Here is a 13,715-nt window from a genome sequence, read left to right as displayed (position 1 = left end):
TCGCCAAACCATTACTCATCCACGCCCTACTTGAACACTCCAAACCCCGAGTCTACTTACCTCTCCACATCTGCCTCTCAATCATATTCTCAGTTTCCAACCTTGGCTCCAGCAGGCATTGATTCAACTTGGAGTCAACCAGACCAAGCTCCGGAGGGACCAAGATCATTGATATCCTTTCCCCAAGAGGACAGGCATCTGGTACCGAACTCTCGTCAGGCAGGACGATCGACCAGTATGAGGTATTGTTTCTTTTTGTCTTGAATTCTACACAAAGTACTAATGTTACTTTTCAAGCACTGTTGCTATCCAATTTGATCCAGCCTTTACCATGGGACCTCGATCAGCTTTCACATGGCCAGGTACGTTGCAATGTCTCCTAATCAATGCCAGTCAGTTTGACATCTTTGCAGGTCCCCTTGAGACAAGTAACTCTGGAAACAGTTTGCTAAGTCCTGGACTGCCTTCAATGGGACATGTTTCTGGGAGCAGCCTCACACCCCCACCACAGTCGAGATCCGTGACCTCGAGCCCCCCACGACTGTCTCTTTCGGCAGACCAGCGAGAAGTCAAACGGCAGTCAGATAGGGCACGTCGAGACTCGAGGCTGGTGAACAGAATGCGCCGCGCTAACAGTAACCCTTACGTCGATTCTGCGCCTTCGGCTTTGGGGCTTGCCACTACCACAACAGCTATGAACATCTCAGCCTATACAACGGCACCTGCTCCCGTGACTCTCATGAGCGATACTCCGACTACAATAAGCAGTTCAACGTATCTTCAATCTTACAGCCCATCCCTCGAAGACCAGCAACCGCAATCCGCACCCGTTTATCCTACCTCATACCCACAAGGCTTGTAAGACCCCTGCACATATAGGGCGGCGCCCGGACCATGCTAATCTCTAACCATCAGACAAGCAAACTATAATATGCCCGTGGATTATGCAGCAGTTTATGCTGGATCTAGTCAGTATAGGTATTTTCTCAGCATGCATATCTTTCGCGAGCAAGGCTAACTGTTCATAACAGTACTCGATCACCGCCTGTACCTGTTGGTCAAGATGTTAGTTTTATGTATCAGGTACCCACTGTCCTAGGCCCTGGAGGCTCAAACACACAAGAAGCGGGACATGTCAGAGTCGTGCAAAGTCGGCCGAAACCGCGATGCTGGGAACACGGGTGCAATGGACGACAGTTCTCAACTTTCAGTAATTTGCTGCGACATCAGCGCGAAAAATCTGGCCAAGCCGCAAAGGCTTCCTGCCCTAACTGCGGAGCTGAGTTTACGAGAACTACTGCACGAAACGGACACCTACTTCACGACAAGTGTAAGGGTCGACGAAACTCATGAGTCGAATACGTTTAAATGAACGAATTGTATAAAATCAGCAACGCGAGTAAGCAGGTCGGATGCGATTCTTGCTGCAACGTTCGTGGCTCAGCCTCGAACTGAACCGGATCTGGCGTTAGTGGCTTATGGTCTACCAACAACATCACAATTATTGGTACATTGCTTTTAAAGACGGCGTATTTTTGTCAGTTACAAGGACTCGAAAAGATCGGGTCCTGCAGTCTGAATTGTTAAAGCTAAGGGGTCGGCCGGCTGGCGTTGTTTGTATGTCATCAGCCATCAGATATCGTTCGCATCATGAAACAACTTGGGATGTCTGAAGAGGCAAGGACATACTGTTATTGGACGACCTCCGGAGCATATTGGATTGGAGTCTACCTTGAGCCATTCTTTGTATTCTTTTTTTTTTTTCACCAATACCCCCGTATAAGAGGCTGGTATGGATGGAGTCGTACTATCCTTCTACTTCTATATGTATCTATTCTCCTTCATTTGGAAGCAGCCTATAACGCTTTGTTTTTAAACACGGATTCACGATGGGGATGTTTGACGCATAGTCACCACATCACAGCGTTAGGGGACGAACCTACAGCCAGCAGTATTTAGTGTATGCCGTTTCAGGCATTTGGCAGCTTAGCAACTCGCTACCAAAAAAGCGCGGTACGTAGGCATACCGGTACAGGCTAAGCTAGAATGGATGACAGAAGTAAGCAAATTGACGAGTGCAGTATGCAAGAATCGAATGAGGCATCGGATTTGAAACAAGCCAACCATACAGGGAGGACGGGATGCCCCAGACTACTGGGAAGGGGATGTGAGTCCGAAGCAAATGATCGTCGCGGCACTCAAGCGAGGCAAGCCCACCCTTGGCTAAGTGACCAGGTTTAGAGAACACAGCCGCGCCACAAATAGCATGGACCAGGTCAAGAACACAAGTTGGCTTTAACGGGTGTGCCTGGCTTATGAGGGATAATAATTAGTAGGATAAGTACTCCGTAGTTCTAGACGAGTTTTAGTGCCGTCTTACGCGGACGCATAGCTCCACGGTGTGAGAAGGATTTATTCAAATGGAAATATTGGTAACGGCAGTAAACCGATCGCTGATTTTGAAAGTTCAAACAAATTGATAAGCCAGCTAACCTTAACTTCGTATGCCGGCTGAGACATTAAACGGCTACCCGACTCCGTGTCCGTGTCCGAACCCGTCTCGGCCCCGAAAACAAAGGCACCCCGGAGAACAGACTTGGACGAAAAGGCTGAAGATTGACACCTTGTCCGGGGGTATTGCTGGCGAATGGACGGTCGGATCGTGGTCGTCCCAACGGCCGGCCGGCGTAACCACCACGCCCAACAAGGCGGCGCGAAGTGAAAGAAACTGGAACCCCCCCTAGTCAGGACTGCTTTCATCACCCCCTGAGTCCTGCGTGGGGATGCTGTCAGGTCTGATACGCTCACACCTAGAGGATGTCATCGAAAATGCACCCCAATTCACCGACATGGCATGTGCATTGCATTTGATCTTTAATGAAACGGGGGCCAGCCACATGGTTTCTGGAACAATCAAGCCTGATTCTGTCAGGAAGCTGAACCAGTAACAATATGAAATACAGGTCATTGACAAACGGGATCATGGCCAAAGTAATGCATCAATGTATGTATGAATCTACTGACTTGACCTTGGCTAATCCTGACGCAGGGACGGTTGCTGAGCGGAGGTAATTGACGCGAGCGGACAGATTCCTGGTTCTTTTGTTAGAGTGTCTCTCGATCCGAGAAGTGTAGGTATGGGCCACTTACTCCTGTTGTCCGCGCAGGAACGACAGTTGTTGGGCCGGCATTCGTGTCTACTGTGTTACGTAGCTACCTAGGTAGGTAGGTAATTACGGCATGTGTATGTGAGCTGGCGAATCAGAATATATCAACCATGACGAAACCTGGGTAGACAGCTGGTAAGGTAGCATAGGTAAAATACCTTACGGCACAGACGCACAGTACTTTTGAATTGTAGCCTATAAGATAACCTTTTGATAGCCGGAAAACCGGAAGAAAATCTTAAATGCTTGTCTGTTCATGACGCCATGGAACACAACGACGGGATCGTCTTTCCCTTATAGTAATTGATTCGACCAGCGAAATCCATCACGGCGATGGATCAACCCCTACGTAGACACGAGAATGGCGAGGTTGCGTGCCAAGTGTCCAATGGATCAGATCGTCGTCTTTCTGCTGTGAAAAGAGAGACTTTTCTGTGTCAGCTTTCCTTCCTTATTCGGATAGCTCACGAAAGGCACGGACGCATTAAGGAGGAGCCTTGGCCACCAGGGAGGCGCTGTCATAAGAGAGCCCAGTTTTCCTAGGCTGAGTGAGGCTCACTGATCAATAGCCCTGCCACTCCAGTGATCCATAGCACAACATGAGAATCAAGGATCTCGAAGCCAGACAAGAGGTCGTTGCGCAATACGACGTTGATCAATGGTAAGGCACAAGCACTCTGGGTAGGGCTGGGAAAAGCGGGATGTTATGTCCAGTTGAGGCCAAATAAACGTGGAGGTGGGGATAAAATGTTGAACTGACCTAACAGAGAAGGGAGTAATTCCATCTTTTTCTACAGCAATTGCAAGGGACCCGAAAAACAGATTCGCAGGACACAACCTACCTAAGCTGTGAAACGACAATGTGCCAGCATAAGGGCTCTCAAAGTTCTGGGGACTAATGGATGCCATATCGCAGACTGGACGAAAGTACCCTTCAATAGGACTTTTTTGCTACATTTTTTGTCTTTTCTCTTCTTCCTTTTTTTTTTTTTTGCTCCCCGATGGACCGGGGCTGCCAACCGAAATAAACAAGCATCTAAAGAGCGCTGGAAGTCAATTCGGCGAACTGTGTGCAGTACATTGTTGGCCGATAAACGCCTTGACCGTCAAACCAACAACACCAGAGTAGGGTAACATTCGACCCTTTCCCCAAGCCTGAACCTGGACGGATTGGCTCTCCTTCAACCAGGCTACCTTACTTCTAATTAGAGGATGATTAAGGTCGAGCTTAGTTTTCGGAGATGATGGAGTCGTACTTGGGCAGGTTTTTGTATCGGAGTTAGGAATTTTGGCCATCCCCAAGCAAATGGAGTCGAGAGCAGCCACGTATGAATGGAGGAAACACACCAAAATACCGCCCCGGAGCCGAACTGGTATGTACCGGCCGAGCCGGAGATGATCTTCGCAGGCCTCAAAAACCTGCCCCTGATGGTCTCGTTTATTACCTAGCTCATGCTTTTACTCCAACGTAGTAGTGACAATTAACAATTCACAGCTCACATACTCCGTAAATCGTCCAGGATTCTTTCCATGCCATGGAGACTGTCGTATCTTTTACTCCCCTATAGCACGCCGTCACCGACTCTGTTCCAACTTTATCACCCTGGCTGACTGACTCGCAGTGAAGCGATACTCTGCCACCTCCTTCTCACCCAATTCAATTTTAAATCTTTCTCGAATCACCGCAGGCCAGGCATCAAGATCTGACACCTAGCTAGTGCAGTGTGCCTCGCCTCGCCCTACAGTAAGCTTAGTTTGCGAATCAATCAATCCTCCAAGCTGGACAAGCCGGCCGCTGGGCTGAGTTTCCCGGCAGATGACGATGAGATAGTCCAAACGTCTGCAGGCGAAACAACACATTACAACAAAATTGAGCCTCATACCTTATCTGAAACGCCGTAAACATCTGGAGTAAACGTACGTATGGACATGCGGCATCCGTGCTTTCGTCTAAGGTTTACTGGTCGTTAAGGGGGGTGTGCAACGAAACCCTCCGAGTTGACTTCGTACTTGGTATCCATCCTGCCCAAACAGTCGATTTACACGGGTCTTCTTACCAAATGAACTGTAGGTATCGGTAAACAGTTGATTTCCAAGGGCTCCATATAGTTCGCTTGATTTTTTCAACCCTCATTCTGCGATGCACTTGTAAAAAGGCACTATCTTCCAAGAATCGTCCTACGAAAAAGAAGAAACTCTTTCCTGTGTCTTTGGAAACCCCCGATGATCACTTACACGACTTGCCGTGTTGAGTGTCGGCCGCTCTCCGACCGGGGTCCAACGTGCCGTTGTAGGAGCGCGGCCCGTCCTGCGCCCCACTGTGACATAAACGGTAGAAACCTTGTGTATGTTCAGAGTATCCACTTCCCAGTGACCGTATCCGCACGTACCAACAGCAACCAAAACATCGCTTTTGTTGACATTCCCACACCCCATCTCAAACCACACTACAATGCCACAATGATCATAACAGCGTCGCGATACCGGGCACGCAAGCAAAAGGTCTTCTGGTCCGTTTTCCAGACGGATGTCTCATCGCCCACGCCGCGTTCAACTCCCGTTGCCGCCTTCACCGATGAAGGTGCTGCCTTTGGAGGTCCCCACGCGTCACATCACCGTGCCCACCCACCACCACCACCGCCTCTATTTCACGAGACTCTCCAACATACCGATGACCAGGTGAGGTGGGATCGAGCATGGCATACTGTCACCTCCAAGATCCAACTACCAACTTCAGTTGCGGTTGAGGATTCCTTTGGCACTCTGCCTCCAGAGTCACAAGACGTTGACTTGGATTTCCGTGATTCCCTAGCTCTGCTTCTCTACCCCGGCCGCTCTTTACCCCAGGCAGCCCATACAGAAGATATCCTCCTTTGGCACACACATCAAGTTCGCCAGCACTTCATTCACCACGTTATGCCACTGTTGTCTGCGTGTTCCAGCCAGGATGATCACACACAGGTCTTGGCCTCAAGTGTCTCGACTCTCGAAGCAGCTCACAGGCAATACCTTTGGGGCTTGACACTCATAATCCAAGGGTTTGAGGACGATGCATCTGCTAACTCATCTTTTTCAAAGTTTCGTCGTGATTTACATACCATCATTGGTAACTCTCTCAACCAGGGCTTGACGAATGCCCTGAGAAGTGTCTTACAGCGACTCATACGTTCTAGTCTTGGTATTGGGAGACGCTATGCTGGAGTTTTAGAATCACAATATATTTATGGTGATACGGCGGCTCGGGAAGAGCTTCTGGGGCTTCTCGAATCTCTTAAGAATGTTGGACTGGTGGGGGAGAGATTTCAAGTGCTCTTCGCCGAAATCATGGATGCTAGCATGGTAGAATTTATCAAGACCTGCTATTCGGGATTTTGGGAAACGTCTGAACAGTCGTCAACGCCAAGCTCAAGCACCCTGACTGGGTGCCTTGACCATCTTTCAGATTGGGTTGAAAACCAGTACGGCCGCCTTGCTGTTGAGGTGTTCAGTCGTCTTGGAACCCCTATCGCTTGGAACGATGTTGAATGCTGGAAGGAGATCGCGGTAGGTCGCCTTGCTACTTTGCGAATTCAAGAACTATTTGATATCGCTTTGAATTGGCCAGAAAGCCGGGGCGGACTCGAGGATCTTCGTCTGGCTGTTTCTACGCCACAACGCCGTCTTCAATTGACCGACACGTTCTCCCTCGCTCTTCAGAAGCGACTCCTTCATCCTGGACGATCCACCTCCGATATCCTTCAAACGTACATTTCTATGATAAGGACATTTCATGCCTTGGATCATTCCAAGGTTCTCCTTGATCGTGTCGTTCATGCACTACAGCTGTACCTGTGCCAGCGGGACGATGCCATCAGAATCGTGGTCACAGGCTTGCTCTCTAACCCGAGTGAAGCCAGTACGGGGGAGGGAAAGGCAAAGCTTGCGGAGTTGGCAGTTTTACTCAACTCAGCTGCTCAACAGCAACGACGCCAGGTCGATGACGAGGACCTGGACTGGAACGACATGACCTGGGTGCCCGATCCTGTAGACGCAGGTGTCAACTACAAGAGACCGAAGAACGAGGACGTCATCGGAACTCTGATCAGCGCGCTTGGGTCTCAAGAGATTTTTATCAAGGAGTTTCAACTCATCATCGCAGAGCGATTGCTTTCCAACCAAGCAAGCTTTACACAAGAGACCAAAGTACTAAGCCTGCTCAAGAAGCGGTTCGGCGACAATGCTTTACAAAACTGTGATGTCATGATGAAGGATATTCAAGACTCAAAAAGAGTCGATGCAGTTCTCGGAAAGAACATTTCTCAACCGTCGCTTGATACAGGAGCACCAGCATATCACACCAAGATTCTCTCTAGACTCTTTTGGCCAACCTTACCAAAGGACCCTTTCACAGTCCCGCCACCCGTTGCTGCGATGCGGGCCAAATACGAACAAGGGTTTGAGCGACTCAAGACCTCTCGCAAACTCACTTGGTTGGATCAGTTAGGTTCTGCAACAGTCAAACTTGACTTTGAGGACCGCACTGTCGAGCTTGAATGCAAGACTTACGAGGCTGCTGTGATATACGCGTTCCAGGACGACAGCACTGAAGGCAGACACGGCTCCACAGCACGAACTTTCGATGAGATATGGCAACAGCTCATGATAGACGAGGATCTTCTCGATCTGGCTCTAAAGTTCTGGGTCTCCAGGAGAGTGCTCCGTGACGTTGGCAGCCGAACCTATGCTGTCTTGGAGCGTCTGAACGAGGGTGAACAAGCGGGTAAATCAGGCGATCCTGGTGAAGCTCAGGAACTTGGCAATGACAGCCGCTCGTCTCCTCGCAAGCCCAAAATCGATCCCAAGGAGCAGGAGCGCCGAACTGTATACTGGCAGTTCATCGTGGGCATGCTGACAAACTCAGCACCAATTATGCCTCTTGGACAGATGTTGATGATGATGAAAATGCTGATTCCTGATGGCTGTTCCTGGACGAATGAGGAGTTGCAGGAGTTTTTGGCAGAAAAGGTGGCGGAGAATAAATTAGAGCTAACCGGCGGCAAGTATCGCTTGCCGAAGAAATCAGAGCAGGCTACTCGAACATGAGCGTCACTGAGGGTCGAATGTCTGCATCATGGGGTTCGAGCGAAGTGAGCACTGACTGCAGTGTCACCCTCTCAACAAACCAACGTGGCTCCGGAGCCCGTCAGCGCATGCTTGCACCACAGCACAAACACTCGGGATCGAGCAGGAGATTAACGAGCTGAGACGACTGTTCGATGGCGAATATGTCATGGTTGCTGCTGCCGTATCGGAAGGGAAATGGATATATTCTTACTTCATCCTCGTCTTGTTCTGTATGTGAACGAGGCCTCGCCTTACATCGAAACGTGGCACAAAGACGGAGCCTAGAGGTTACATATATAACCAGCTCAGCTCAACAGCCTTGATACATCATTCTTGCTCCTATTTTGTGCCTGGGGAAGAGGAGGGGGGTATGTACTTTGTTGTGCGTTGCTCAAAGCTTCCAGCTGAGGCCGGGCAAACAGCCAGAATAGGAAATAATGAATCAAGCTGCCTCAAATGTGCAGACCCCCCGAGTGTTTGTGATCTTCACCGGGGTTTAAGATGTTTGCTAGCAACTAACTAAGGCGTCTGCTTTTGAAGGAAACTGGGAAATTTTCTTTACCATCTTCAGAGTTGACTCAGTGCAGATCTGGAATGGCAAGGGCACCAACAATGTTCTAGGTGCATAGATCCCATGAGTTCTCAAACACCGAGGACCAGTTGATGCGTCGTTTCGTTTCGTGGGCTAAAGTGGTTGCAGCTATTGGCTCCTCATTATTTCGATGAGGTTGAAGTGTAGATACGTGAGCTCAAAAGAATCTTGTCATGCTTTTAAGGGTTCCTCAAATCCTTATCAACTCGGTCAATGGCTTGAAAACACATTCCAATCACGGCGATTTCAATACACCAACAAATTGAAAATTGGTGATTGGTGCAGCCCATCCTCGAAATTCCTTTCCGTAGCAGTATACGATTTTCATAGACAATGTTCGCTTCCTTGACTTTATGACACAACCGTGTAAGACATTTGTAGGTAAGAGCAATGTGCAACAAGCAAGCCTCTAGCGGGTGGGATCTCTTGGCTGTAATGATTCACACAGTGGCGGTTTGAAACATGATCACTTCATGGGCTGGAACACTATAGAGGCCTCGGCATAAGGCGGTGCGACTTTTATTATGTTATGCTATGTTTGTTACTACAGTAGGTATCCGCTCGGCCGTGCTGTCGGGAAACGGTATCCTTTGGTACAGTTTGGTTGATACCGAGTCTGCTGGGCTGGATATTTACGGTTGATGCAGGAGAAGTCGTAAGCGGAAATAGCTTTATTGGTTATGGAGGACAAACGGCACCCGAATAATTGTGAGTATCTTCAGACGCAATGATACTGGCCATGTCGTGAAGGACATGACTGTATTCAGAAAAATCACTTTTTAGCAGATTCGCGTATCCTTAGGTATGCAGCTTTCCTTGTTCTCGTTCGTTCGCCAAGTGACGAATCCGGTCGCCGGACTTGAATACATTAATTGAGGTAAATAGCACCTTTGGGCTCTTGCTCGAGCGCTGCCAACGTCAGATGAACGCAAGGTTGACACCGGGGCAGGTCTGGCTAGTAGTGGCCCTTCTCTATCGGTGACGGGAGTTTTGGGCTTTTGGCCTTGCTCGCTCAGATGCCCCTGTCTCTCTCGTTGATGAACGAACACCTGTTTGTCTTGGCTAAATGGACGTGGGTACTGTGTTGTGAATCATGAATGGCCCGAGGCACGCAAGGCGACGGCTCACATGATGGATCATGTTGACGCCTGAATCATCACGGCACCAACCAAAGACGCTCATATTGTATCACCAGAACCTGATAAACCAAGTCAATTATGCATCGGCTAATACTTTTTAACCGATCATAGCTCGATCATGTTGAGTTTGCTCATTTCGCATTATGCACCTCAAGAATCGTCTTCTGATTTATGTCGAGTCTCAAGAGTTTCCAGAGTACTCTGTACCTTCGTATACGAGACGATTCCATAAGAGGGGAAGCTTAGGTATTAGATGCATTGGCTAACTAAACGTTGTCATTTTAGACAGGCCAGATCCAACCCCTTATCAGGACTTTTGCTTATTTCACTGCGGAGAGGGCGCCTCTGCTAGCCATAACTTGGCTCTGATCAGCTAAAACTGGTCGTTTCCGCTGTTATATGAAGTGCTATATGGTTTGAATATGTTTCCTTAATAAATCGGATACAAGTGGAGGGGCCGGTGGATCTGTCTTACCAAGTAGTTAGTAGGCTAGGGGAGGAAAGAAAACTAAGGGCCTTGATCCTAAGTGATAAAATGACTTGAGTAATTTAGGATAGGTTTAGGATAAGCTTAGGATAAGTTTAGTATAGACTTAGGATACCCTTTACTGAGTTTGTTTTGATACCCTAGGTACCTATTGAGGTCTCCATGATGTTTTCTTCCTCCTGGGGGTAGGCGCCTACCTAGTACCTACATATGGTAGAATTCCGGGAAACATTCGCAGTGGAGCTGGCCTGATAACCCATGTCATCAAGGTGGCCCCCATGGAACCTAGTCGGGTTGACAGTGAACATACATGGATATCAGGCCTCGCCAATAGTCCAATCTGGAGGAAGGTTGTTCATGTAAGTCTCATATTCTATGTGCTGCACTTTGTTTGAAGATTTCATTCCCCTCGACAGGAAGAGCATGAAATATTAGCAATTCCCTGCTCAGGGTTCCTGTGCCCTGGTCGATCTATTGATGGGATGTGCCCACTTGGGCTTGGGCGGGCTGGCTGATGATGGATGCTTGAGTTCTTCCCTACCATGCGCATGCAGCTGATAGCTAGACTTTGTTTACGCATGACCATGGCCACGACCATGACCATGCCTCTTTTTGGCGAATTGTGTTTTTTCGAAGTGGAGGCATCCATGGTCGGGTGGTTTGGCACGCCACAGAGTGTGACTTTGTCTGTCCAGGGCAGCATGAGGAGCCGGTTTCCTACGCCTGGTGTTATGTTGAAGCGGCTGATGATGGCCTGTGTTCGTCCCATTGCTTGGGGTCTCTATATTGCTATACTTGTCTTCTTCACCGCGACATCATTCCCTTGCTAGACCTCCATTTTTGTTGTCGCTTTTGGCATCGCCGATAAGAGCCTCCCGATGATCCATTCTTCGCCCGGTGCGCGTATCATAAACCACACAAATTCCACCATTCACCCACCTGCCTATCAGTCCTGTATTGATAGCCATTCTACAACCAAGAGCGTCCGCTGGTCGGAAGCTTCCTTCATGGTCACGGTCAACCTTGCTCTCAACCTGCTGCCGAACACGGACGGCCGGTCGGCACATTGATGGATTCAAGTCTCATCCGTTCTTGATGAGCTGCAAATGCGACTGCGACTGTAGCAACGACACTGACTCGAATGCCACATTTCGTACAGGCCATCCACTTGGGTGTTTCCCCTGCTCAGAGCTGGAGGAACACAACACGCCCGAGCCGTCCATTCTTGCTTTTGTTTGTCCACCGTATCATCTAGCTTGGCTTTACTGGTACTCAATTGACTTGGCTTAACACAAAGAAGGCCCTCTTCCACTTGCAAGCCCTTGGCAAGGTCTTTATTAGCCACCATTTCATTCCACGCCCCCCCGTCATCTAGATCTGACCTACCTATACATAGTTCGTTTTCATTTTATTCGCTGGTACGGAGTAGTCCAACTACCTTACCTAAACGCCTCCTGCGCTTCCACTACTGGAGTCCGCGCCCACTGGTGCTCACCCAGGCCAAGCCTCAAGTTGGCATTCACTTCCAATATCTTACTTCCATTGCCCAACCTGCATTGCACTGTCCACGACATCAACCGACTCTTCCACAAAGCAAGGCTGTAGACAAACGAGAGCGGTGTCTTTCCATAATGAAACTATCGTATCTACCCGAGAACTTAAGACCCTACCCTGTGTCCTAAACAGACCCAGCCAACAGCCCGGTCTTTGAACCGAGACGAGCGAGAGCCTAAGTTAGTCCAGACAGTGGGAGCCAGATCGTGCAAGAGACGACAAAGCCTCCGAGTTAACGTTAACCGTCGCCCTTCCGTGTTGCACCTTCGATTTAATTAGTACCTAGCTTGCCTAGGTAGTAGGTAGCTCTGTGATCTGTTGATTTCACTCTCAGCCAGCCTGTCCCTGCAACCCACAGCATCATCACCACCCATCTGCCGTCTGGCCCCAGGGAGTCTGGCCTGGTCTCATTCGTACAAGCCGTGGCATTCGTTTTATTCTTTACATTTCTTTCTCTTGTCTCTCACTTGGTCTCTGTCCCCCACACCGTTTTGTTCTCCTCCTCCTCTCCTCTCTCTTTCTCTCTCCCACCTCACTTCAGTCTTCTTTCTTCCAACCCTCTCTGCATTTCACTCTTCCCATCGACTTCTCGTAGATGCAACGCCGTCCGCTCACACCCCGCCTTATCCTCGTCGCAGAACGCCGCCGCTAGAGCTGAAACTACGTCGTCATCGGCGTTATCGCAAATATCCGATAACGAAAGACTACGACTGCCCCTCATCATCATACTTATTCGCCCGTGGCTGCTCTTCTACCGCCCCACGACTGCTTGCCTGCCCTTCTGACGCTCTACTCTGCTCTCAATCTCCCATCTGCCTCGGGGCCCGGAGAGTTTTGAACTCATGATCACAACCTATCTGCGTTCCCCGATTACCGTTTTGTGATTGCAACGTGCTACCGATAGTCCTAGTCCAGCACATATAATACGAATACACATTTCACTCGTCTTCTACGTGGAGCCCTCGTGCAATCAGCATCCGTCAGCGTTCTTCCCACCCTCTTTGTGCTTCGAAATCCCGGAGCTGTCTTCACGATCGCGCTCGCCTTTATCAAGTTCCAGTGAGCTGCAGCTGGACTTGTGTCTGCGCAGCTCCATTGGGTTGTGAGCCAGATTGGGCCCAATACCATTTTCAAGCCGTTTGCCTAGAATGGATCCTATGGATTTCATGCTATCAAGCAACCACCGGGCTTCAGGCCACTATGACCCTGTGCATTCTGCCTCAAACCATTGGGCACCACATTCTCAGACACAGAACTTACCTGCGTATCCATGGCACGCCCAAAACCCGAGCTTACCTCACATCTACTCACATCCCTATACCATGCCGCCACACAGCTCTGTTCCAGATCAGTATGGGCATCATGCAGCTATGTTACCACCAATGTTAGGCATGCCGTCTCCGGGCCCGTTTGCAGGTAGCATGCCTGGGCCAGCATCGCCACGGCCAAGTGGCCGTGCTCATGCGTATCGCAACAGTATGCCGGCTACCGTTGCTCCAATGCCTTCTAGTACTGGTAGCTACAGTCATGATGCAGCATTCGCAAACCAAATTCCTGCCAACAGACCTTCAGATTTTCAGCCACCGGGACTCGGTCTAGGCATGCCTCCCCTCGGAGCCGGCCACCAGGAAGTTAATTCACTACACCGTTCGGCATATGTCCATGGTGACTCA

At 49.4% G+C, this 13,715-nt stretch overlaps 2 protein-coding genes across 2 annotated transcripts; both read left to right on the top strand.

The window, feature by feature from the left end:
• Positions 1-331: 331 nt before the first annotated feature.
• J7337_000839 (uncharacterized protein) lies at positions 332-862 on the top strand (the record flags this gene model as incomplete). Its single annotated transcript, XM_044818586.1, has 2 exons — positions 332-362; positions 414-862. The coding sequence occupies 2 exons, from the start codon at positions 332-334 to the stop codon at positions 860-862; spliced, it is 480 nt and encodes a 159-aa protein (XP_044686288.1).
• Positions 863-5,627: 4,765 nt separating this feature from the next.
• J7337_000838 (uncharacterized protein) lies at positions 5,628-8,249 on the top strand (the record flags this gene model as incomplete). The annotated part of the gene is made up of 1 exon (XM_044818585.1): positions 5,628-8,249. One exon carries the CDS (start codon positions 5,628-5,630, stop codon positions 8,247-8,249), a length of 2,622 nt encoding a protein of 873 aa, XP_044686287.1.
• Positions 8,250-13,715: the final 5,466 nt, after the last annotated feature.

This window comes from Fusarium musae, chromosome 1, assembly GCF_019915245.1.
Source record: "Fusarium musae strain F31 chromosome 1, whole genome shotgun sequence".
Taxonomy (NCBI): Eukaryota; Fungi; Ascomycota; class Sordariomycetes; order Hypocreales; family Nectriaceae; genus Fusarium; species Fusarium musae.
Note: the sequence above shows the minus strand (reverse complement) of the source record. Positions and strands in the feature narration are given on the sequence as shown.